This window comes from Oncorhynchus kisutch, linkage group LG30 (assembly GCF_002021735.2).
Source record: "Oncorhynchus kisutch isolate 150728-3 linkage group LG30, Okis_V2, whole genome shotgun sequence".
Lineage (NCBI taxonomy): Eukaryota > Metazoa > Chordata > Actinopteri > Salmoniformes > Salmonidae > Oncorhynchus > Oncorhynchus kisutch.
The window spans coordinates 45,585,347-45,612,976 of NC_034203.2; the positions used below are offsets into that span (position 1 = coordinate 45,585,347).

Below are 27,630 nucleotides of genomic sequence, written 5' to 3' on the forward strand. Positions count from 1 at the left end.
CAAAGCACCAAACCAGAAGAGCACATGTTCAATCTGTCAAGGAAATCTAACCACAAATCTGGAGACGATTACAGACCAATCATAGCTATAATATCTAGTTACAGTATCTTGTGGTTTGTGTGTGTGTGTGTGTGTGTGTGTGTGTGTGTGTGTGTGTGTGTGTGTGTGTGTTGTCCACATGTCATTAACTATGTGCCCTCTCCTTTACCTCTTCTAGTCGTTGTGTGGTTGCTCGGTGACCGTGTCTACGATAGACGGGAAGACGTGTAACATGAAGATCACGGATGTGATAAAACCAGGCATGAGACAGACTGTAGCAGGACAGGGCCTCCCCTTACCCAAGAACCCCGAGCAGAGAGGTGACCTGGTGGTGGAGTTTGACGTGAACTTTCCTGAGAGTCTCCCCAGCAACGCCAAGGATGTCCTGAAGAGGCATTTACCTGCTTCCTAGAAGAACAGACACACAGAGAGACACGGAGAGACAGAGAGACACGGAGAGACACGGAGAGAAAGAGAGACAGACACACAGAGAGACAGAGACACCACAGAGAGACAGAGACACACAGCAACAGAGACTCACAGAGAGACAGACACACATAGAGAGACAAAGACACCCAGCGATAGAGACACACAGAGAGACAGACATGGCGAGACACGGCGAGACAGAGAGACAGACACAGAGAGAGAGACAGAGACACGCAGCGACAGAGACACACAGAGAGACAGAGACACATAGCGATAGAGATACACAGAGAGACAGAGAGAGAGAGAAAGAGAGAGACAGACACAGAGAGACAGAGAGAAAGAGAGAGACAGACACACACAGACAGACACACAGAGAGACAGAGACACGCAGCGACAGAGACACACAGAGAGACAGAGACACAGCGATAGAGATACACAGAGAGACAGAGAGAGAGAGAAAGAGAGAGACACACACAGACAGACAGACAGACAGGCACACACAGGGAGACAGAGAAACACAGACACACAGACTAACAGACAGACACATTCCTGGTGGATAGAAAGTGATGACATCAGGATGCTTACTCCTCTCTCCTCTAACCCTCTCTCTCTCCTATCTCTCTCAACCTCCTCTCTCTCTCATCCTCCTCTTGCTCTCCTCTTTATCTCTCTCCTCTTTCTTTCAACCTCCTCTCTCTCTCCTCTCTCTTTCAACCTCCTTTCTCCTCTTTCTCTCTCTCTCTCCTCTCTCTTTCAACCTCCTGTCTCCTCTTTCTCTCTCTCATCCTCCTCTCTCTCTCCTCTCTCTTTCAACCTCCTGTCTCCTCTTTCTCTCTCTCATCCTCCTCTTTATTAACAGTAAACATTACACATACAGAAGTCTCTCCTCCTCACCTCTCTCTCTTCTCTCTCTCTCTCCTCTCTCTCATCCTCCTCACCTCTCTCTCTCCTCATCTTCTTCTTCTCTCTCTCTCTCCTCTCTCTTTCAACCTCCTCTGTCTCCTCTTTCTCTCTCCCAACCTACTCTCTCTTCTCTCTCTCTCTCCTCTCTCTCATCCTCATCTCTCTCTCTCATCCTCCTCGCTCTCTCCTCTCTCTTTCAACCTCCTCTCTCTCCTCTTTCTCTCTTTCAACCTCCTCTCTCTTTCTCCTCTCTCTCTCATCCTTATGTCTCTCTCCTCTCTCTTTCAACCTCCTCACTCTCCTCTTTCTCTCTCTCAACCTCCTCTATCGATCTATCTCTCTCTCATTCAACCTCTCTCCTCTTTCTCTCTCATCCTCCTCTCTCTCTCATTTTCCTCTCTCTCTCATCCTCCTCTCTCTCCTCTCTCTCTCCTCTCTCTCTCTCCTCTCTCTCTCTCCTCTCTCTCTCCTCTCTCTCTCTCCTCTCTCTCTCTCCTCTCTCTCTCATCCTCCTCTCTCTCCTCTCTCTCTCCTCTCTCTCTCTCCTCTCTCTCTCCTCTCTCTCTCCTCTCTCTCTCATCCTCCTCTCTCCTCACACATGAGGACAATGATGACTGTTCACAGATCGAGGCCCTTTCTAAAGAATGTGCAATTCATATTTGTTATCTGTTTGGTGTTTTGTCTAAATACTGTGCATGCGGCAAAGTTGATATACGTGGAAGTAAATGTGTTAATATTTGACAGTAAACATTTGTTTATTTGGGTCCTTCCCACATTCACCCCATGTTCCTTTCTGTTATGTCTCATTTGATTTGGTGTGCGTCCCAAATGGAACCCTATTCTGTTCATAGTGCACTATGTAGGGAATAGGGCCCCATAGGACTCTGGTCTAAAGTAGTGCACTATGTAGGGAACAGGGCCCCATAGGACTCTGGTCTAAAGTAGTGCACTATGTAGGGAATAGGGTTCTATAGGACTCTGGTCTAAAGTAGTCCACTATGTAGGGAATAGGGTTCCATAGGACTCTGGTCTAAAGTAGTGCACTATGTAGGGAATAGGGCCCCATAGGACTCTGGTCTAAAGTAGTGCACTATGTAGGGAATAGGGTTCCATAGGACTCTGGTCTAAAGTAGTGCACTATGTAGGGAATAGGGTTCCATAGGACTCTGGTCTAAAGTAGTGCACTATATAGGGAATAGGGCCCCATAGGACTCTGGTCTAAAGTAGTGCACTATATAGGGAATAGGGCCCCATAGGACTCTGGTCTAAAGTAGTGCACTACATAGGGAGTAGGGCCCCATAGGACTCTGGTCTAAAGTAGTGCACTATGTAGGGAATAGGGCCCCATAGGACTCTGGTCTAAAGTAGTGCACTACATAGGGAGTAGGGTTCCATAGGACTCTGGTCTAAAGTAGTGCACTATGTAGGGAATAGGGCCGGATAGGACTCTGGTCTAAAGTAGTGCACTATGTAGGGAATAGGGCCCCATAGGACTCTGGTCTAAAGTAGTGCACTACATAGGGAGTAGGGTTCCATAGGACTCTGGTCTAAAGTAGTGCACTATGTAGGAATAGGGTTCCATAGGACTCTGGTCTAAAGTAGTGCACTATGTAGGGAATAGGGCCCCATAGGACTCTGGTCTAAAGTAGTGCACTACATGGGGAGTAGGGTTCCATAGGACTCTGGTCTAAAGTAGTGCACTATGTAGGGAATAGGGCCCCATAGGACTCTGGTCTAAAGTAGTGCACTATGTAGGGAATAGGGCCCCATAGGACTCTGGTCTAAAGTAGTGCACTATGTAGGGAATAGGGCCCCATAGGACTCTGGTCTAAAGTAGTGCACTATGTAGGGAATAGGGCCCCATAGGACTCTGGTCTAAAGTAGTGCACTATATAGGGAATAGGGTGCCGATTGGGACTAGACATAGTGTGTGCCACGGAATGTAACATTGATTATATACTGTAACATTGATTATATACTGTATAATGTAACACAAGACAAGGATGTAGAGATCTGAGGACCGATGGGGTTTGTTCACAAAGTAAATGACGTGGTTTATACTGGCCCCATTGTTCTGGGGGAGATTCACATTAAATGTAAAGTTCAAACAAAGTACTGTACGTATTTTCATAATAAACATTTGTAACTCTGAAAGGCATACAGTACTTTACAAATAAAACATTTGTAACTCTGAAAGGCATACAGTACTTTACAAATAAAACATTTGGAAATCTCGTTTACACCTCGGAAAGAGACACAATCATTTCAACACAACACTCCGATGATATTTATCTTCAGGTTCTGTAACTACACTGTCTGAAGTATAATATAGTGTCAACACAGCCCAGTACAGGTCATGAGGAAATGCACACAGCCCAGTACAGGTCATGAGGAAATGCACACAGCCTGTGTGTGTCTGTATGTGTGTCTGTCTGTCTGTGTGTGTGTGTCTGTCTGTGTGTGTGTATGTCTGTGTGTGTGTGTATGTCTGTGTGTGTGTGTATGTCTGTGTGTGTGTGTATGTCTGTGTGTGTGTGTCTGTATGTGTGTGTGTGTCTGTCTGTGTGTGTGTATGTCTGTGTGTGTGTGTATGTCTGTGTGTGTGTGTATGTCTGTGTGTGTGTGTCTGTATGTGTGTGTGTGTATGTCTGTGTGTGTGTATGTCTGTCTGTGTGTGTGTGTATGTCTGTCTGTGTGTGTGTGTGTGTGTGTATGTCTGTCTGTGTATGTCTGTATGTGTGTGTGTGTCCAGCTGCAGTAACCAACGACTGGTTGTCTGTTCCGAACACATCAACAGTGTAACTAACACATAAACATTACAGTGTAACTAACACATCAACATTGTAACTAACACAGAGACGAGCCATTCACCCAGGAGACACCACCTCACTCAGCCAGATTTATAGGAGCTAAGTGTGGTTATCTGATTATATAGTACACCCTATTCCCTATATAGTGCACACTATTCCCTATATAGTGCACACTATTCCCTATATAGTACACCCTATTCCCTATATAGTGCACACTATTCCCTATATAGTGCACCCTATTCCCTATATAGTGCACACTATTCCCTCTATAGTGCACCCTATTCCCTATATAGTGCACCCTATCCCCTATATAGTGCACAGTATTCCCTATATAGTGCACCCTATTCCCTATATAGTGCACCCTATTCCCTATATAGTGCACCCTATTGCCTATATAGTGCACACTATTCCCTATATAGTGCACCCTATTCCCTATATAGTGCACCCTATTCCCTATATAGTGCACCCTATTCCCTATATAGTGCACCCTATTCCCTATATAGTACACCCTATTCCCTATATAGTGCACCCTATTCCCTATATAGTACACCCTATTCCCTATATAGTGCACCCTATTCCCTATATAGTGCACCCTATTCCCTATATAGTGCACACTATTCCCTATATAGTACACCCTATTCCCTATCAAGGCGAGACCCAGATGCAGACACAGGAAGCAGGTGGTTGGAGTCTTATAGTGTTTATTCATCCAATGGGGGAAGGTCAGAGAATGGTCATGGACGGGCAAAAAGGTCAAAACCAGATGAATTGACATGATTCATTTGAAGGATTTGCTAATAAAACAATAGATATTTATAAGGCGAGGGGAGTTAAAATCAACACATTCAACAAAGGAACTGCACGTAACAGTTGTAAGCGCTTAGTAACTAAATGTGTCCTTTGGATGTGTGTTGTTTCGAGTAAAGAAGAAGGGGTCTATGGCGCATATCTTCATGGCCCCACCGCCAGGACTCCTGCCCCCACCAAGCCTCCTTTCCCGGCACAGCATTTTGAGACAGAGTCGCTATTGTTCACCGCGGAGCAGCCTGTGTGTTTTATACAGTCGGAGAGACCGTGGAACAAGGAAGACACCGCGCCACACGGTCGTCACCTACCTGTTGAATATTACCTACTGTTTAATGATCGAGTCAGGTGTTGGGTTGACAACTTACTCACTGTCGGAGAACAAAGTCGAACCTGGGGATAAAGGATAGTCAGTCGAGTTTAGTCGAGGTAAAGGCGGAAGGAAGGAGGATTTGTGGAAGAGGTAGCTAGCCACTCCAATGTTTTAACCGGACAGACAGACCACCGGATTTATCAACAGTCCAGAAACAGATTTATTGACGCCGCCACACGATGCCTTTAGGACTGAGACGAAAGAAGAACAAGTCGAGGGAGAGCTCGAACCTGGTGGAGAATGAGGAGGTCGGTGGACACACCGGTGGGCGCTCCGTGAAGTCGACCGTAAACGGTGCTGGGCTCCCACCGCCACCTGCCAACCTGCGGCCCAAACTAGAGTTCCACACTCAGCTCGCCCACGGCAGCCCCACCGGAAGGATCGAGGGATTTAATAACGTCAAAGAACTCTACGGGAAAATAGCTGAGACGTTCAATTTAAGTCAACCGGAGGTAGGTTTTTTTTAAACAACTTTTGTAGTTCTAGACCAGTGGTCACCTACCTTTTCTGTGTTAAGGTCCATTTCTGAGGTAAAATACAAGCTGAGATCTACCGCTCAGATATTTAAAAAAACATGACTTTAAAAAAATGAAGAAGCCTATGCAACATTCACCAATTAAAACAGTTCTTTATCAATGAGTTTTGTGCAGCAGGCTATAAGCCCAATACATTATCACTGCATATTGGCTATGCTTGAATTGTTCTTCTCAGACCATTTTGAAATGATCTTTTAGATAATGTAGATATATGATCACACTTCAGTCTCCCAGCTGGTGGCGAAACTCAAGTCGAACTGCATTATTTCTGACTCGTGCACTAATTCATGTTGCTACTCCTATGACCAGAGAAAGTGAACTATTCAGCCATATTAAACAAAGACACAATCCGATAATAATAACAACGGAAGCTTATCGGAACACTGGCCAGCGGTATGATACATGATACACTTGACTTGCTCTCTGGGCCTGTCTCGGAGGCGGAAGTCTACCTTCAGACTCGTGAAATGCTTCAACATGGGAACACTGTTTCTTCCCTGCGCTTGGCCTGCTAAATCAAGTGCACCTGCCGTCAACAACGCGAAACGAATAATACAAATAGGAGGCTTTATCGTTGTTGTTTTTTTTAAACTAAAATGTTTGGTGATCGACTAGAATGCCTTGGAGACCGACCAGTCGATTGCCTTGGAGACCGACCAATCGATTGCCTTGGAGACCGACCAGTCGATTGCCTTGGAGACCGACCAGTCGATTGCCTTGGAGACCGACCAGTCGATTGCCTTGGAGACCGACCAGTCGATTGCCTTGGAGACCGACCAGTCGATTGCGATGGACCGGGTGGTGACCACTGTTCTCGACAGATAAAAACAAATGCCAGGCCAGTTTAGTGGCCGCGGCGCAAGGTCCGAGCAGGGCCAGAACCCCACACCCTTCATGCTATATTTAATTAATCATTCCACCCATGAGGTCAAAAGAGCGCGATTTGGTCATTTGACTGCAGGAAAGGGCTACGCAATAAGGCTCGAGGGGGTTTGGTATATGGCCAATATTCCACTGCTAAGGGCTGTTCTTAAGCATGACGCAACACAGAGTACCTGGATATTGCCCCTTAGCCGCAATATAGTGGCCATATACCACAAACCCCCGTGGTGCCTTATTGCTATGATAAACTGGTTACCAAAGTATTTAGAACAGTTGTCTGATATACATTTGCTTTCAGCCAATCAGCATTCAGGGCTCGAACCACCTGGTTTATTATACATGAGGCTGAGAGAAAAATGTCCTGTTTTAAACCTCAATAATTCTTAAAAAGATGGGACAATTTCAACTTTCTTTCCACAAATATTTGTCTTGATTTTGAAAGACCAAAGTATCAGCTGTCACACCATGTAAAAGAATAACCCCCTACTTTAGTACTAATTCCCCATAAAATGCAACGATCTGGATTTATTTCCACTACGTCAGACCCACACCCAAAAGGCATGCAAATTGTCCAACAAGTGTTTAAAGGCATTGATTGTTTAATTCTAATATTAGATTATTCAAATATGTAATACAAATCTCCAAACTTCTTTTTGCTTGATTTTGTAGCACGATGAAATGTGTTAGCATTTTAGCACGTTTTAGATTTAGAACATAAAATATTTATTAAGTAAACATTAGGCTTACGTAACCGATGTGAAATGGCTAGCTAGTTAGCGGTGGTGCACGTTAATAGCTTTTCAATCGGTGACGTCACTCGCTCTGAGACCTTGAAGTACTGGTTCACCCTTTTTCCCCCTTAAGGGGTCCTTAAGGGTATAGGTGGCCCTGCTCATTCCTGATTCATTTAGGATTTTAGACAAATATAACAGAGTTGACCAAATCAACGGACACATCTTGTAGGCATCACAGTTTTGAGAGAAATAGTATTTAAAGTCACAGGGGGCTATTGCAAGAAACTACATATGATCATTGTTCAGTTAATATCTATTATTGTCCATTTTTAGAATTTTAAACACTTTTTTTTGGAGAGTTTGAAATTGGGATCCTTTGCTCCAGACAATGGCATTTCCAGGCATAGAGCCAACATGGAATTGAATAATATTCCAAGTATTTTAAAAATTCCCCGAAAAGTACAGTGCCTTTAGAATGTAGGTTTAATACCCCTTGACTTATTCCACATTTTTCTGGTGTTACAGCCTGAATTCAAAATAGATGAATCATCTGTTTTTCTCTACACACAATACCACATAATAACAAAGTGAAAACATGTTTTTTTAAATTTTTACATTTTAGCAAATTTATTGAAAATGAAATACAGAAATATCTCATTTATTTCATCAACCCTGGTTGAGAGAATGCCAAGAGTCATCAAGGCAAAGGGTGGCCACTTTGAAGAATATAAAACATAAAATATATTTTAATTTAACACTTTTTTACTTACTACATGATTCCATATGTGTAATTTCATAGTTTCGATGTCTTCACTATTATCCTACAGTGTAGAAAATAGTAAAAATACAGAAAAACCTTGGAATGAGTCGGTGTGTCCAAACTTTTGACTGAATCACCTTTGGCAGCGATTACAGCTGTTGAGTCTTTCTGGTGAGTCTCTAAGAGTGATTACAGCTGTTGAGTCTTTCTGGTGAGTCTCTAAGAGTGATTACAGCTGTTGAGTCTTTCTGCTGAGTCTCTAAGAGTGATTACAGCTGTTGAGTCTTTCTGCTGAGTCTCTAAGAGTGATTACAGCTGTTGAGTCTTTCTGGTGAGTCTCTAAGAGTGATTACAGCTGTTGAGTCTTTCTGCTGAGTCTCTAAGAGTGATTACAGCTGTTGAGTCTTTCTGGCGAGTCTCTAAGAGTGATTACAGCTGTTGAGTCTTTCTGGTGAGTCTCTAAGAGTGATTACAGCTGTTGAGTCTTTCTGGTGAGTCTCTAAGAGTGATTACAGCTGTTGAGTCTTTCTGGTGAGTCTCTAAGAGTGATTACAGCTGTTGAGTCTTTCTGGTGAGTCTCTAAGAGTGATTACAGTTGTTGAGTCTTTCTGGTTAGTCTCTAAGAGTGATTACAGCTGTTGAGTCTTTCTGGTGAGTCTCTAAGAGTGATTACAGCTGTTGAGTCTTTCTGGTGAGTCTCTAAGAGTGATTACAGCTGTTGAGTCTTTCTGGTGAGTCTCTAAGAGTGATTACAGCTGTTGAGTCTTTCTGGTGAGTATCTAAGAGTGATTACAGCTGTTGAGTCTTTCTGGTGAGTCTCTAAGAGTGATTACAGCTGTTGAGTCTTTCTGCTGAGTCTCTAAGAGTGATTACAGCTGTTGAGTCTTTCTGCTGAGTCTCTAAGAGCGATTACAGCTGTTGAGTCTTTCTGCTGAGTCTCTAAGAGTGATTACAGCTGTTGAGTCTTTCTGGTGAGTCTCTAAGAGTGATTACAGCTGTTGAGTCTTTCTGCTGAGTCTCTAAGAGTGATTACAGCTGTTGAGTCTTTCTGGTGAGTCTCTAAGAGTGATTACAGCTGTTGAGTCTTTCTGCTGAGTCTCTAAGAGCGATTACAGCTGTTGAGTCTTTCTGCTGAGTCTCTAAGAGCGATTACAGCTGTTGAGTCTTTCTGTTGAGTCTCTAAGAGTGATTACAGCTGTTGGGTCTTTCTGCTGAGTCTCTAAGAGTGATTACAGCTGTTGAGTCTTTCTGCTGAGTCTCTAACAGTGATTACAGCTGTTGAGTCTTTCTGTTGAGTCTCTAAGAGTGATTACAGCTGTTGATTCTTTCTGGTGAGTCTCTAAGAGTGATTACAGCGGATTAGGCCTGGCTTGCAGTCGGCGTTCCAATTAATCCAAAAGGTTTTCAATGGGGTTGAGGTCAGGGCTCTGTGCAGGCCAGTCAAGTTCTTCCATGCCGATCGCAAAAAAAACTTTTTCGTATATGGTCCTCGCTTTCTGAACGGGGGCATTGTCATGCTGAAACAGGAAAAAGCTTTCCTCAAACAATTGCCACAAAGTTGGAAGCACAGAATTGTCTAGAATGTCATTGTATGCTGTAGCGTTAAGATTTCCCTTCACTGGAACGAAGGGACCCGAATCATGAAAAACATCCCCAGACCATTATTCCTCCTCCACCAAATTTTACAGTTGGCACTATGCATTGGAGCAGGTAGCGTTCTCCTGGCATCCACCAAACCCAGATTCGTCCGTCGGACTGCCAGATGGTGAAGCGTGGTTCATCACTTTTTCCACTGCTCCAGAGTCCAATTGCTTCACACCACTCCAGCCAACGAATGGCGTTGTGTGCAGCTGCTCAGCCATGGAAACCCATTTCATGAAGCTCCCGACGAACAGTTATTGTGCTGACGTTGCTTCCAGAGGCAGTTTGGAACTTGGTAGTGAGTGTTGCAACAGAGGACAGAAGATTTTTTGCTTGTGTGGCCTACCACTTCACGGCTGAGCCGTTGTTGCTCCTAGACGTTCCCACTTCATAATAACAGCAATTACAGTTGACCGGGGGGCAGCTCCAGCAGGGCAGAAATGTGACAAACTGACTTGTTGGAAACGTGGCATCCTATGATGATGCCACACAGTCACTGAGCTCTTCAGTAAGACCATTACAGTGCCAATGTTTGTCTATGGAGATTGCATGGCTGTGTGCTCCATTTTATACACCTGTCATCAACGGTTGAAGCTGAAATAGCCAAATCCACTAATTTCAAGGGGTGTCCACATACTTTTGTATATATAGTGTCATTACCTATCTGTACTATTAGCCAGGGTTAGGGCTCACCAAGTCTTTTGGTTAAAGTTTGAATATTCAAGCTGCCTTCCTTCCTTTGGACAGATGACACTTGTTGTCTTTACTTTATTGGTCAATGGATTACAGTGTGCTTTTCTTCTACACTGAGAGAGAGACCTGGTGTTAATACTGAGAGAGACCTGGTGTTAATACTGAGAGAGACCTGGTGTTAATACTGAGAGAGACCTGGTGTTAATACTGAGAGAGACCTGGTGTTAATACTGAGAGAGACCTGGTGTTAGTACTGAGAGAGACCTGGTGTTAGTACTGAGAGAGACCTGGTGTTAGTACTGAGAGAGACCTGGTGTTAATACTGAGAGAGACCTGGTGTTAATACTGAGAGAGACCTGGTGTTAATACTGAGAGAGACCTGGTGTTAATACTGAGAGAGACCTGGTGTTAATACTGAGAGAGACCCGGTGTTAGTACTGAGAGAGACCTGGTGTTAATACTGAGAGAGACCTGGTGTTAATACTGAGAGAGACCAGGTGTTAATACTGAGAGAGACCTGGTGTTAATACTGAGAGAGACCCGGTGTTAGTACTGAGAGAGACCTGGTGTTAATACTGAGAGAGACCTGGGGTTAATACTGAGAGAGACCCGGTGTTAATACTGAGAGAGACCTGGTGTTAATACTGAGAGAGACCTGGTGTTAATACTGAGAGAGACCTGGTGTTAGTACTGAGAGAGACCTGGTGTTAGTACTGAGAGAGACCTGGTGTTAATACTGAGAGAGACCTGGTGTTAATACTGAGAGAGACCTGGTGTTAATACTGAGAGAGACCTGGTGTTAATACTGAGAAAGACCTGGTGTTAATACTGAGAGAGACCTGGTGTTAATACTGAGAGAGACCTGGTGTTAATACTGAGAGAGACCTGGTGTTAATACTGAGAGAGACCTGGTGTTAATACTGAGAGAGACCTGGTGTTAATACTGAGAGAGACCTGGTGTTAATACTGAGAAAGACCTGGTGTTAATACTGAGAGAGACCTGGTGTTAATACTGAGAAAGACCTGGTGTTAATACTGAGAGAGACCTGGTGTTAATACTGAGAGAGACCTGGTGTTAGTACTGAGAGAGACCTGGTGTTAATACTGAGAGAGACCTGGTGTTAATACTGAGAGAGACCTGGTGTTAATACTGAGAGAGACCTGGTGTTAGTACTGAGAGAGACCTGGTGTTAGTACTGAGAGAGACCTGGTGTTAGTACTGAGAGAGACCTGGTGTTAATACTGAGAGAGACCTGGTGTTAATACTGAGAGAGACCTGGTGTTAATACTGAGAGAGACCTGGTGTTAATACTGAGAGAGACCTGGTGTTAATACTGAGAGAGACCTGGTGTTAATACTGAGAGAGACCTGGTGTTAATACTGAGAGAGACCTGGTGTTAATACTGAGAGAGACCTGGTGTTAATACTGAGAGAGACCTGGTGTTAATACTGAGAGAGACCTGGTGTTAATACTGAGAGAGACCTGGTGTTAATACTGAGAGAGACCTGGTGTTAATACTGAGAGAGACCTGGTGTTAATACTGAGAGAGACCTGGTGTTAATACTGAGAGAGACCTGGTGTTAATACTGAGAGAGACCTGGTGTTAATACTGAGAGAGACCCGGTGTTAATACTGAGAGAGACCTGGTGTTAATACTGAGAGAGACCCGGTGTTAATACTGAGAGAGACCTGGTGTTAATACTGAGAGAGACCTGGTGTTAATACTGAGAGAGACCCGGTGTTAATACTGAGAGAGACCCGGTGTTAATACTGAGAGAGACCTGGTGTTAATACTGAGAGAGACCTGGTGTTAATACTGAGAGAGACCTGGTGTTAATACTGAGAGAGACCTGGTGTTAATACTGAGAGAGAGAGAGACCTGGTGTTAATACTGAGAGAGACCTGGTGTTAATACTGAGAGAGACCTGGTGTTAATACTGAGAGAGACCTGGTGTTAATACTGAGAGAGACCTGGTGTTAATACTGAGAGAGACCTGGTGTTAATACTGAGAGAGACCTGGTGTTAATACTGAGAGAGACCTGGTGTTAATCCTGAGAGAGACCTGGTGTTAATACTGAGAAAGACCTGGTGTTAATCCTGAGAGAGACCTGGTGTTAATACTGAGAAAGACCTGGTGTTAATACTGAGAGAGTCCTGGTGTTAGTACTGAGAGAGACCTGGTGTTAATACTGAGAGAGACCTGGTGTTAATACTGAGAGACCTGGTGTTAATACTGAGAGAGACCCGGTGTTAATACTGAGAGAGACCCGGTGTTAATACTGAGAGAGACCTGGTGTTAATACTGAGAGAGACCTGGTGTTAATACTGAGAGAGACCTGGTGTTAATACTGAGAGAGACCTGGTGTTACTACTGAGAGAGAGACCTGGTGTTAATACTGAGAGAGACCTGGTGTTAATACTGAGAGAGAGAGAGACATGGTGTTAATACTGAGAGAGACCTGGTGTTAATACTGAGAGAGAGAGAGATAGACCTGGTGTTAATACTGAGAGAGACCTGATGTTAATACTGAGAGAGACCTGGTGTTAATACTGAGAGAGACCTGGTGTTAATACTGAGACAGACCTGGTGTTAATACTGAGAGAGACCTGGTGTTAATACTGAGAGAGACCTGGTGTTAATACTGAGAGAGACCTGGTGTTAATACTGAGAGAGACCTGGTGTTAATACTGAGAGAGACCTGGTGTTACTACTGAGAGAGAGACCTGGTGTTAATACTGAGAGAGACCTGGTGTTAATACTGAGAGAGAGAGAGACATGGTGTTAATACTGAGAGAGACCTGGTGTTAATACTGAGAGAGAGAGAGATAGACCTGGTGTTAATACTGAGAGAGACCTGATGTTAATACTGAGAGAGACCTGGTGTTAATACTGAGAGAGACCTGGTGTTAATACTGAGACAGACCTGGTGTTAATACTGAGAGAGACCTGGTGTTAATACTGAGAGAGACCTGGTGTTAATACTGAGAGAGACCTGGTGTTAATACTGAGAGAGACCTGGTGTTAATACTGAGAGAGACCTGGTGTTAATACTGAGAGAGACCTGGTGTTAATACTGAGAGACCTGGTGTTAATACTGAGAGAGACCTGATGTTACTGTAACGGATGTGAAACGGCTAGCTAGTTAGCGGTGGTGCGCGCTAAATAGTGTTTCAATCGGTGACGTCACTTGCTCTGAGACCTTGAAGTAGTGGTTCCCCCTTTGCTCTGCAAGGGCCGCGGCTTTTGTGGAGCGATGGGTAACGATGCTTCGTGGGGGCCTGTTGTTGATGTGTGCAGAGGGTCTCTGGTTCGCACCGGGTAGGGGCGAGGGGATGGTCTAAAGTTATACTGTTACATTGATGCTGTTGACCCAGACAGACAGGCAGGCAGACAGAGCTCAGACAGACAGAGCTCAGACAGACAGACAGGCAGTCAGGCAGACAGAGCTCAGACAGGCAGGCAGGCAGACAGAGCTCAGACAGACAGGCAGGCAGGCAGGCAGACAGATCTCAGACAGACAGACAGGCAGGCAGACAGAGCTCAGACAGGCAGGCAGACAGAGCTCAGCCAGACAGACAGGCAGGCAGGCAGACTGAGCTCAGACAGACAGACAGGCAGGCAGAGCTCAGACAGACAGGCAGGCAGGCAGGCAGGCAGACAGAGCTCAGACAGACAGACAGACAGAGCTCAGACAGGCAGGCAGGCAGACAGAGCTCAGACAGACAGGCAGGCAGGCAGGCAGACAGATCTCAGATAGACAGACAGGCAGACAGAGCTCAGACAGGCAGGCAGGCAGACAGAGCTTAGCCAGACAGACAGACAGAAAGGCAGGCAGACTGAGCTCAGACAGACAGACAGGCAGGCAGAGCTCAGACAGACAGGCAGGCAGGCAGGCAGACAGAGCTCAGACAGACAGACAGAGCTCAGACAGGCAGGCAGGCAGACAGAGCTCAGACAGACAGACAGACAGGCAGGCAGACAGAGCTCAGACAGACAGACAGGCAGGCAGGCAGACAGAGCTCAGACAGGCAGGCAGGCAGACAGAGCTCAGACAGACAGACAGGCAGAGCTCAGACAGACAGGCAGGCAGGCAGGCAGGCAGACAGAGCTCAGACAGACAGAGCTCAGACAGAGCTCAGTTGTGAGCTTAGCCGTGATTTCGGTGAAAGGGGTTCAGTTGATTAAGTAGTTGTTCACCAGCCAAGGATATAGAAGGGTTGCACACAGCGGGTGAGACATAAACAAGGTTGAGACGTAGAGTTCCCATTGGCTGCTCAGAGGTTGGGGTGTGATGTCACAGACAGGAAGGAATAGGTTGAGGTGACTCTGATTGTCACCTGAATACAACCTCTTTGTGACACACCTGACTGAGAAAAACTCCTGTCCCCTTCATAAAGGTCTTTATCAAGGGATGTTTTGTTTCTAGAGTCGGAAGGAAAAACTCCAGATCCAAAGAAATGTCCCTTTTCCTGAAGCGTTTTATTTGTGTCATTATCATAATGATCATCATGTAGGCATTACTCATTCTGAAGCACAGAGCATCCATGTCAATGATCAACCGGACTTAATGCTGATGGGCTGTATTCCCTGTCAACAACCAGACCTACAGTACATGACCCTAACAGCTCTTCATGTCAACAACCAGACCTACAGTACATGACCCTAACAGCTGTCAACAACCAGACCTACAGTACATGACCCTAACAGCTCTTCATGTCAACAACCAGACCTACAGTACATGACCCTAACAGCTCTTCCTGTCAACAACCAGACATACAGTACATGACCCTAACAGCTGTCAACAACCAGACCTACAGTACATGACCCTAACAGCTCTTCATGTCAACAACCAGACCTACAGTACATGACCCTAACAGCTCTTCCTGTCAACAACCAGACCTACAGTACATGACCCTAACAGCTCTTCATGTCAACAACCAGACCTACAGTACATGACCCTAACAGCTCTTCATGTCAACAACCAGACCTACAGTACATGACCCTAACAGCTCTTCATGTCAACAACCAGACATACAGTACATGACCCTAACAGCTGTCAACAACCAGACCTACAGTACATGACCCTAACAGCTCTTCATGTCCCAGTTCTTCTATAGCCTGTATACTGTCACCAATTGAGCATGTTTGGGATGCTCTGGATCGACGTGTACGACAGCGTGTTCCAGTTCCCACCAATATCCAGCGACTTCACACAGCCATTGAAGAGGAGTGGGACAACATTCCACAGGCCACAATCAACAGCCTGATCAACTCTATGTGAAGGAGATGTATTGTGCTGCATGAGGCAAATGGTCACACCAGATACTGACTGGTTTTCTGATCCACGTCCCTAACTTTTTCTTAAGGTATCTGTGACCAACAGATGCAGATCTGTATTCCCAGTCAAATATATAGATTAGAGACTAATTAATTTCCATATATGAAAATTTTTATCTCTGTAAAATCTGAGAAAGGGTTTAATGTTGCACTTCTATTGTTGTTCATTGTAGTCAGACAGACAGACAGTCAGACAGACAGTCAGTCAGACAGACCGACAGTTAGAAAGACAGTCAGTCAGGCAGACAGTCAAACAGTCAGTCAGTCAGACAGACGGTCAGTCACGCAGTCAGACAGAAAGACAGTCAGTCAGACAGTCAGACAGACAGTCAGTCAGTCAGTCATGCAGTCAGACAGTCGGTCAATGAATGATCAGATTCACCTGAACTTCCTTCATCTTGGTTGGGCAAATTACCACAGCATCTGTCATGTCAGCATGTCATTGCACATCTAGGTCAGCCATTAGAAATATTCCATGGTTTTCTCATGAGATGAAGCAACAAAATTCCTTAAACAAGTTATATACAGTATTCAGTTAGTTATATACAGTATTCAGTTAGTTATATACAGTATTCAGTTAGTTATATACAGTATTCAGTTAGTTACATACAGTATTCAGTTAGTTATATACAGTATTCAGTTAGTTATATACAGTATTCAGTTAGTTATATACAGTATTCAGTTAGTTATATACAGTATTCAGTTAGTTATATACAGTATTCAGTTAGTTATATACAGTATTCAGTTAGTTACATACAGTATTCAGTTAGTTATATACAGTATTCAGTTAGTTATATACAGTATTCAGTTAGTTACATACAGTATTCAGTTAGTTATATACAGTATTCAGTTAGTTATATACAGTATTCAGTTAGTTACATACAGTATTCAGTTAGTTATATACAGTATTCAGTTAGTTATATACAGTATTCAGTTAGTTAAATACAGTATTCAGTTAGTTACATTATATATACAAAAGTATGTGGACACCCCTTCGAATTAGTGGATTCAGCTATTTCAGGCTCACCCGTTGCTGACAGGTGTATAAAATCAAGCACAATGCCATGCAATCTCCATAGACAAACATTGGCAATAGAATGGTCTTACTGAAGAGCTCAGTGACTTTGGCACCGTCATAGAATGGCACCTTTCCAACAAGTCAGTTAATCCAATGTCTGTCCTGCTAGAGCTGCCCCCCGGTCAACTGTAAGTGCTGCTATTGTGAAGTGGAAACGTCTAAGAACAACACCAGCTCATCCGCGAAGTGGTAGGCCACACAAGCTCACAGAACGGGACGGCGCTGAGCAGTACTGGTACCCTGTATATATAGCCATGTTATTACCTCGTACCCTGCACATCGACTCAGTACTGGTACCCTGTATATATAACCATGTTATTACCTCGTACCCTGCACATCGACTCAGTACTGGTACCCTGTATATATAACCATGTTATTACCTCATACCCTGCACATCGACTCAGTACTGGTACCCTGTATATATAACCATGTTATTACCTCGTACCCTGCACATCGACTCAGTACTGGTACCCTGTATATATAACCATGTTATTACCTCATACCCTGCACATCGACTCAGTACTGGTACCCTGTATATATAACCATGTTATTACCTCGTACCCTGCACATCGACTCAGTACTGGTACCCTGTATATATAGCCATGTTATTACCTCATACCCTGCACATCGACTCAGTACTGGTACCCTGTATATATAACCATGTTATTACCTCATACCCTGCACATCGACTCAGTACTGGTACCCTGTATATATAGCCATGTTATTACCTCATACCCTGCACATCGACTCAGTACTGGTACCCTGTATATATAACCATGTTATTACCTCGTACCCTGCACATCGACTCAGTACTGGTACCCTGTATATATAACCATGTTATTACCTCATACCCTGCACATCGACTCAGTACTGGTACCCTGTATATATAACCATGTTATTACCTCGTACCCTGCACATCGACTCAGTACTGGTACCCTGTATATATAACCATGTTATTACCTCGTACCCTGCACATCGACTCAGTACTGGTACCCTGTATATATAACCATGTTATTACCTCGTACCCTGCACATCGACTCAGTACTGGTACCCTGTATATATAACCATGTTATTACCTCATACCCTGCACATCGACTCAGTACTGGTACCCTGTATATATAGCCATGTTGTTCACTCCAGCATTGCTTTGGTTGTATACTTGGGGTCATTGTCCCATTGGAATGTAAATCTTCACCCCAGTCTAAGGTCGTTTGCTCTCTGAAGGTTCTCATCAAGGATTTGCCTGTATTTGGCTCCATTCATTGTTCCCTCCATCCTTATTAGTCTCCCAGTTCCTGCTGCTGAAATGCATCCCCGTAGCATGATGCTGCCACCACCATGCTTCACGGCAGGGATGGTGTTAGACGGGTGATGAGCTGGAATAAGTCCAAATGTGGAACAAGTCAATGGGTATGAATACTTTCCTATGGCACTGTACATTGTCCTGTATGGCTCAGTTGGTAGAGCATGACGCTTGCACCGCCAGGGTTGTGGGCTCAGTTAGTAGAGCATGGCGCTTGTACCGCCAGGGTTGTGGGCTCAGTTGGTAGAGCATGGGACTTGCACCGCCAGGGTTGTGGGCTCAGTTGGTAGAGCATGGTACTTGCACCGCCAGGGTTGTGGGCTCAGTTGGTAGAGCATGGCACTTGCACCGCCAGGGTTGTGGGCTCAGTTGGTAGAGCATGGGACTTGCACCGCCAGGGTTGTGGGCTCCGTTGGTAGAGCATGGGACTTGCACCGCCAGGGTTGTGGGCTCCGTTGGTAGAGCATGGGACTTGCACCGCCAGGGTTGTGGGCTCAGTTGGTAGAGCATGGGACTTGCACCGCCAGGGTTGTGGGCTCAGTTGGTAGAGCATGGCGCTTGCACCGCCAGGGTTGTGGGTTCCATTCTTTGGGCCACCCATGTCCAAAATGTATGTTGTGCGTAGCATATTATAATAGATTACATTTTCGGTTCTAGAGTAGTTTTATTCGTTTTGATAGACCCACATTGTCGGTTCTAGAGTAGTTTAATTTCGGTCTTGAATTAAATCAGACAGACTGTCAGGCCATGTTTTTTTTACACCTTCCATGTCCATGTGCCTAACCTTCCACAGTTCTACCTCCCACAGTTCTACCTTCCTCAGTTCTACCTCCCTTAGTTCTACCACCCTCAGTTCTACCTCCCTCAGTTCTACCTCCCTTAGTTCTACCTCCCTCAGTTCTACCTCCCTCAGTTCTACCCCCCTCAGTTCTACCTCCCTCAGTTCTACCCCCCTCAGTTCTACCTCCCACAGTTCTACCTCCCTCAGTTCTACCTCCATGTGTTCTACCTCCCTCAGTTCTACCTCCCACAGTTCTACCTCCCTCAGTTCTACCTCCATGTGTTCTACCTCCCACAGTTCTACCTCCCTCAGTTCTACCTCCCTTAGTTCTTCCTCCCTCAGTTCTACCTCCCTCAATTCTACCTTCATGTGCCTCAGTTCTACCTCCATGTGTTCTACCTCCCTCAGTTGTAGCCTGTGTGAGATGGCAGGACGTGGGAGAAAGAGGAGGGAGGTAGAGGGAGGACAGGAGGGAGGTGGATGTGTCCTTGTGAGTCAGGCCGGTAAAGTTCAGGTGTGTGTGTGTGTGTGTGTGTGTGTCAGGAGAGGCAGAGAACATTCTGTGCAAGAGAGCAGAGCTAGAGAAAGGATGAGAAGAGAGAGACATGAAAGAGAAGTGTCAGAGGGAGAGAGAGCGTGAAGGCCCTGATTTCATTGACAGCGTATTCTACTGTTTGTCTCTCCCATGGCCTTCTGGGTAATGGCCTGACCTGCTACATGAGAACAGGTAGGTAGGCATCACTCTCTCACAATTAAAATCTGTTGAATTTTAATGAGCCTCTAATTGTGTGAGAGAGAAGAGCTGGAGAAAGGAAGAGAAGAGAGATAGTCACGAATCAAACGTTTATATTTTCTAATGCACTGTACCTGTGAATGGCCCACCCCCTCTCCTCTCTCTCACTCTTTCTTTCCCTCTCTCTCTCTAATACTCCACCCTCTCTCTCTCACTCTTTCTTTCCCTCTCTCTCTCTAATACTCCACCCTCTCTCTCTCACTCTTTCTTTCCCTCTCTCTCTCTAATACTCCACCCTCTCTCTCTCTCATCACACTTGTCTTACTTCTGTTAGCATGTTGACATCACACTTGTCTTACCTCTGTTAGCATGTTGACATCACACTTGTCTTAGCTCTGTTAGCATGTTGACATCACACTTGTCTTAGCTCTGTTAGCATGTTGACATCACACTTGTCTTAGCTCTGTTAGCATGTTGACATCACACTTGTCTTATCTCTGTTAGCATGTTGACATCACACTTGTCTTACCTCTGTTAGCATGTTGACATCACACTTGTCTTACCTCTGTTAGCATGTTGACATCACACTTGTCTTAGCTCTGTTAGCATGTTGACATCACACTTGTCTTACCTCTGTTAGCATGTTGACATCACACTTGTCTTACCTCTGTTAGCATGTTGACATCACACTTGTCTTAGCTCTGTTAGCATGTTGACATCACACTTGTCTTATCTCTGTTAGCATGTTGACATCACACTTGTATTACCTCTGTTAGCATGTTGACATCACACTTGTCTTAGCTCTGTTAGCATGTTGACATCACACTTGTCTTAGCTCTGTTAGCATGTTGACATCACACTTGTCTTAGCTCTGTTAGCATGTTGACATCACACTTGTATTACCTCTGTTAGCATGTTGACATCACACTTGTCTTAGCTCTGTTAGCATGTTGACATCACACTTGTCTTAGCTCTGTTAGCATGTTGACATCACACTTGTCTTATCTCTGTTAGCATGTTGACATCACACTTGTCTTAGCTCTGTTAGCATGTTGACATCACACTTGTCTTAGCTCTGTTAGCATGTTGACATCACACTTGTCTTAGCTCTGTTAGCATGTTGACATCACACTTGTCTTAGCGTTGTTAGCATGTTGACATCATACTTGTCTTAGCTCTGTTAGCATGTTGACATCACACTTGTCTTACCTCTGTTAGCATGTTGACATCACACTTGTCTTACCTCTGTTAGTATGTTGACATCACACTTGTCTTATCTCTGTTAGCATGTTGACATCACACTTGTCTTACCTCAGTTAGCATGTTGACATCACACTTGTCTTACCTCTGTTAGCATGTTGACATCACACTTGTCTTACCTCTGTTAGCATGTTGACATCACACTTGTCTTAGCTCTGTTAGCATGTTGACATCACACTTGTCTTAGCTCTGTTAGCATGTTGACATCACACTTGTCTTACCTCTGTTAGCATGTTGACATCACACTTGTCTTACCTCTGTTAGCATGTTGAACCCTAAGAACCCTAAGAACAAGTTCTTCATTTACAACTGCGACCTGGCCAAGATAAAGCAAAGCAGTGTGACACAAACAACAACACAGAGTTACAGATGGGATAAACAAGCATACAGTCAATAATACAATAGAAATGTCTATATACAGTGTGTGCAAATAAGGTAAGATTAGGGAGGTAAGGCAATAAATAGGCCATAATGGCGATAATTACAATTTAGCAATTAAACACTGGAGTGATATATGTGCAGAAGGTGAATGTGCAAGTAGAGATACTGGGGTGCAAAGGAGCAAAAAAAAAATAACAATATGGGGATGAGGTAGTTGGGTGGGCTATTTACAGATGTGCTATGTACAGGTGCAGTGATCTGTGAGCTGCTCTGACAGCTGATGCTTAAAGTTAGTGAGGGAGATGTGAGTCTCCAGCTTCAGTGATTTTTGCAATTCGTTCCTGTCTTTGGCAGCAGAGAACTGGAAGGAAAGGCGGCCAAAGGAGGATTAGTCTTTGGGGATGACCAGTGAAATATACCTGCTGGAGTGTGTGCTATGGGTGGGTGTTGCTATGGTGACCAGTGAGCTGAGCTAAGGCGGGGCTTTACCTAGCAAAGACTTATAGATGACTTGGAGCCAGTGGGTTTGGCAGCGAATATGTAGTGAGGACCAGCCAACGAGAGCATACAGGTCGCAGTGGTGGGTAGTATATGGGGCTTTGGTGACAAAACGGATGGCACTGTGATAGACTGCATCCAATTTGTTGAGTAGAGTGTTGGAGGCTATTTTGTAAATGACATCGCCGAAGTCAAGGATCGGTAGGATGGTGGGTTTTATGAGGGTATGTTTGGCAGGTGTAGGCAGCGATCGGTTGGAAAGCATGCATTTAGTTTTACTTGCATTTAAGAGCAGTTAGAGGCCACGGAAGGAGAGTTGTATGGCATTGAAGCCCGTCTGGAGGTTTGTTAACACAGTGTCCAAAGAAGGGCCAGAAGTATACAGAATAGTGTCGTCTGCATAGAGGTGGATCAGAGAATCACCAGCAGCAAGAGCGACATCATTGATGTATACAGAGAAAAGAGTCGGCCCGAGAATTTAACCCTGTGGCACCCCCATAGAGACTGCCAGACGTCCGGACAACAGGCCCTCCGATTTGACACACTGAACTCTGTCTGAGAAGTAGTTGGTGAACCAGGCGAGGCAGTCATTTGAGAAACCAAGGCTGTTGAGTCTGCCGATAAGAATGTGGTGATTGACAGAGCCGAAAGCCTTGGCCAGGTCGATGAATACGGCTGCACAGTATTGTCTCTTATCGATGGCTGTTATGATATCGTTTAGGACCTTGAGCGTGGCTGAGGTGCACCCATGACCAGCTCGGAAAACAGATTGCATAGCGGAGAAGGTACGGTGGGATTCGAAATGGTCGGTGATCTGTTTGTTAACTTGGCTTTCGAAGACCTTAGATAGGCAGGGCAGGATGGATATAGGTCTGTAACAGTTTGGGTCCAGGGTGTCTCCCCCTTTGAAGAGGGGGATGACTGCGGCAGCTTTCCAATCCTTGGGGATCTCAGACGATATGAAAGAGAGGTTGAACAAGCTGGTAATAGGGGTTGCGACAATGGCGGAGGATAGTTTCAGAAATAGAGGGTCAAGATTGTCAAGCCCAGCTGATTTGTATGGGTCCAGGTTTTGCAGCTCTTTCAGAACATCTGCTATCTGGATTTGGGTAAAGGAGAACCTGGAGAGGCTTGGGCAAGTAGCTGCGGGGGGGGGGGGCAGAGCTGTTGGCCGAGGTTGGAGTAGCCAGGAGGAAGGCATGGCCAGCCGTTGAGAAATGCTTGTTGAAGTTTTCGATAATCATGGATTTATCGGTGGTGACCGTGTTACCTAGCCTCAGTGCAGTGGGCAGCTGGGAGGAGGTGCTCTAGTTCTCCATGGACTATACAGCGTCCCAAAACTTTTTGGAGTTAGAGCTACAGGATGCAAATTTCTGCCTGAAGAAGCTGGCCTTGACTTTCCTGACTGACTGCGTGTATTGGTTCCTGACTTCCCTGAACAGTTGCATATCGCGGGGACTATTCGATGCTATTGCAGTCCGCCACAGGATCTTTTTGTGCTGGTCGAGGGCAGTCAGGTCTGGAGTGAACCAAGGGCTGTATCTGTTCTTAGTTCTGCATTTCTTTAACAGAGCATGCTTATCTAAAATGGTGAGGAAGTTACTTTTAAAGAATGACCAGGCATCCTCAACTGACGGGATGAGGTCAATATCCTTCCAGGATACCCGGGCCAGGTCGATTAGAAAGGCCTGCTCGCAGAAATGTTTTAGGGAGCGTTTGACAGTGATGAGGGGTGGTCGTTTGACTGCGCATCCGTAGTGGATACAGGCAATGAGGCAGTGATCGCTGAGATCCTGGTTGAAGACAGCGGAGGTGTATTTGGAGGGCCAGTTGGTCAGGATGACGTCTATGAGGGTGCCCTTGTTTACAGATTTAGGGTTGTACCTGGTGGGTTCCTTGATGATTTGTGTGAGATTGAGGGCATCTAGCTTAGATTGAGGTAATTGAGGTAATATGTACATGTAGGTAGTGTTAAACTGACTATGCATATATCATAAACAAAGAGTAGCAGCAGCGTAAAACAGGGGTCTGGGTAACAAACAAATGCTTCTTACAAAATGGATTCACGTTGATGTGTAGTGTTGGTCCCATGTTTCATGAGCTGAAATTAAAGATCCCAGAAATTTTCCATACACACAAAAAGCTTATTTCTCTCAAATTTAGTGCACCTGAGAGTTGTGGCATATCAGAAGCTGATTAAACAGCATGATCATTACACAGGTGCACCTTGTGCTGGGGACAATAAAAAAACAACTCTAAAATGTGCAGGTTTGTCACAACACAATCCCACAGATGTCTCAAATTTTGAAGGAGCGTGCGATTAATATGCTGATTGCTGGAATGTCCACCAGAGCTGTTGCCAGAAATGTTCATGTTAATTTCTCTACCATAAGCCTCCTCCAACGTCCTTTTAGAGAATTAACCACGCCAGCCCAGGACCTTAACATCCGGGCTTCTTCACCAGCGGGATAGTCTGAAACCAGCCACCCTTGATAAAACTGTGGGTTTACACAACCAAAGAATTTCTGCACAAACTGTCAGAAACCGTCGCAGGGAAGCTCATCTGCGTGCTCTTCGTCCACATCAGGGTCTTGATCTGACTGCATTTCAGCCTCAGTGGGCAAATGTTCACCTTCGATGGCCACTGGCAGGTTAGAGAAGCTCTTCACGGATGATTCCAGGTTTCAATTGTACCGGCCAAATGGCGTGGTGTCGGCGAGCGGTTTGTTGATGTCCACGTTGTGAGCAGAGTGCCCCATGGTGGCGTATGGTATGGAGAGCGAACACAACTGCATTTTATTGATGGCAATTTGAATGCACAGAGATACCGTGACGAGATCCTGAGGCCCATTGTCGTGCCATTCATCCTCCACCATCACCTCATGTTTCAGCATGATAATGTACGGCCTCATGTCGCAAGGATCTGGACACAATTCCTGGAAGCTGAAAATGTCCCAGTTCTTCCATGGCCTGAATACTCACCAGACATGTCACCCATTGAGCATGTTTGGGATACTCTGGATCGACTTGTACTTCAACGTGTTTCAGTTCACGCACAATATCCAGCGACTTCGCACAGCCATTGAAGAGGAGTGGGACAACATTCCACAGGCCACAATCAACAGCCTGATCAGCTCTATGTGAAGGAGATGTGTTGTGCTGCATGAGGCAAATGGTCACACCAGATACTGACTGGTTTTCTGATCCACACCCCTACCTTTTTTGTTAAGGTATCTGTGACCAACAGATGCATATCTGTATTCCTAGTCATGTGAAATCCATAGATTAGGGCCGAATGAATTTATTTTAATTGACTGATATCCTTATATGAACTCAGTCAAATCTTTGAAATTGTTGCATGTTGCGTTTATATTTTTGTTCAGTGTTATGTTGTGTTCTCATAGAACTGATAGAACTCATAGTCTGTCTGTCTGTCTGTCTGTCTCTCCCCAGATCCTGTTCATTAATTTGTCTGTCTGTCTCTCCCTCCCCAGATCCTGTTCTGTACATTGAACACCCATAAGATCGACATGGAGAAGCTGCTTGGTGGTCAGATCGGCCTGGAGGACTTTATATTCGCCCACATTAAAGCCATTAAGAAGGAGGTGGAGGTGTTTAAGTCAGAGGACGCCCTGGGCCTCACCATCACAGATAACGGGGCGGGTTACGCCTTCATCAAGGTATGTAGGAGTTCATCTGTTGATACGATTGTCCATCCGTCCGTCTGTCTATCTGTGTGTCTGCCTCTCCCTCCCCAGATCCTGTTCACTTAATCCGTCCGTCTGTCTATCGTTTACCAATAATCTAACAGTCAATCAATCGAATAGATTGAATCAATGAAATCAATACATTTATTGAATCGTATCTCATATATTATACAATGGTTGAATCATTAAAGGCCCAGTGCAGTCAAACACTATAACGATACAGGGCCCAGATGCAGCCAAACACTATAACGATACAGGGCCCAGATGCAGTCAAACACTATAACGATACAGGGCCCAGATGCAGTCAAACACTATAACGATACAGGGCCCAGATGCAGTCAAACACTATAACGATACAGGGCCCAGATGCAGTCAAACACTATAACGATACAGGGCCCAGATGCAGTCAAACACTATAACGATACAGGGCCCAGATGCAGTCAAACACTATAACGATACAGGGCCCAGATGCAGTCAAACACTATAACGATACAGGGCCCAGATGCAGTCAAACACTATAACGATACAGGGCCCAGATGCAGTCAAACACTATAACGATACAGGGCCCAGATGCAGTCAAACACTATAACGATACAGGGCCCAGATGCAGTCAAACACTATAACGATACAGGGCCCAGATGCAGTCAAACACTATAACGATACAGGGCCCAGATGCAGTCAAACACTATAACGATACAGGGCCCAGATGCAGTCAAACACTATAACGATACAGGGCCCAGATGCAGACACTGGAGGCAGATGTTTAGAGTCTCTGATTATAAAACAAGGGGCAGGAAAGAGACGGGCCGTGGACAGGCAAAATATCAGAACCAGGTCGGAGTCCAGGAAGTACAGAGTGGCAGGCAGGCTGAATGGTCAGGCAGGCGGGCTCAGTGTCAGGACAGGCAAAGGCCAGAACCGGGAGGACTAGAACAACAGAGACTTGGAAAAAGCAGGAGCACGGAAAAACACGCTGGTTGACTTGACATGACAAGACGAACTGGCAACAAACAAACAGAGAACACAGGACTAAATACCCAGGGGATAATGGGAAAAACGGGTGACACCTGGAGGTGAGTGGAGACAATCACAAAGACAGGTGAAACAGATCAGGGCGTGACAAAAACATGATTTTCCTGCATTTTATATACTGTATATTTCCACACTATGAGGTTGGAATAATACTGGGAAATTGTCCCACTCAGACCCTCTCTACCAATAACAGCTAGGTTCCCTCTTCCACTCAGAACCTCTCTACCAATAACAGCTAGGTTCCCTCCCCACTCAGAACCTCTCTACCAATAACAGCTAGGTTCCCTCCCCACTCAGACCCTCTCTGCCAATAACAACTAGGTTCCCTCCCCACTCAGACCACCCCCAGACAGTCAGAGCAAAATTCTTGATTATTGAAGAGATGCAAGTTTAGTACTCCTTAAGGTCAGAGTTTTCCACCAACGTCTTGCATAGAGAGAGTGAAACCAATTGCTCCAAGACGCCACCTTGTGTCCGTGAAGCGTCATGTCATCATGGCATCTTCAGTGCATTACACACCAGTGATTTACTACTGATAAGGGGTTTGATTAGTCAGCGTTTACATTGGACAGACAAGACAGACACCCCAACATCAGACAGACACCCCAACATCAGACAGACACCCCAACATCAGACAGACACCCCAACATCAGACAGACACCCACCCCAACATCAGACAGACACCCCAACATCAGACAGACACCCCAACATCAGACAGACACCCCAACATCGGACAGACACCCCAACATCAGACAGACACCCCAACATCAGACAGACACCCCAACATCAGACAGACACCCCAACATCAGACAGACACCCCAACATCAGACAGACACCCCAACATCAGACAGACACCCCAACATCAGACAGACACCCCAACATCAGACAGACACCCCGACATCGGACAGACACCCCG

General features: G+C 45.2%; 2 protein-coding genes across 2 annotated transcripts in view; both read left to right on the forward strand.

Annotated features, from left to right (window-relative positions):
- Positions 1-553, forward strand: part of LOC109883255 (dnaJ homolog subfamily B member 4) — a 7,659-nt gene extending 7,106 nt beyond the window's left edge. The window contains exon 3 of the mRNA XM_031810666.1: positions 218-553. Coding sequence (XP_031666526.1) covers positions 218-451 — 234 coding nt within the window. The 3' untranslated portion in view covers positions 452-553. The remainder of the gene's footprint in view (positions 1-217) is intronic.
- A 4,671-nt stretch (positions 554-5,224) lies between these two features.
- The window catches only part of LOC109883252 (PDZ domain-containing protein GIPC1-like), a 37,997-nt gene continuing 15,591 nt past the window's right edge, over positions 5,225-27,630 (forward strand). Inside the window, exons 1-2 of the mRNA XM_031810275.1 lie at positions 5,225-5,807; positions 25,470-25,655. Coding sequence (XP_031666135.1) covers positions 5,535-5,807; positions 25,470-25,655 — 459 coding nt within the window. The 5' untranslated portion in view covers positions 5,225-5,534. The remainder of the gene's footprint in view (positions 5,808-25,469; positions 25,656-27,630) is intronic.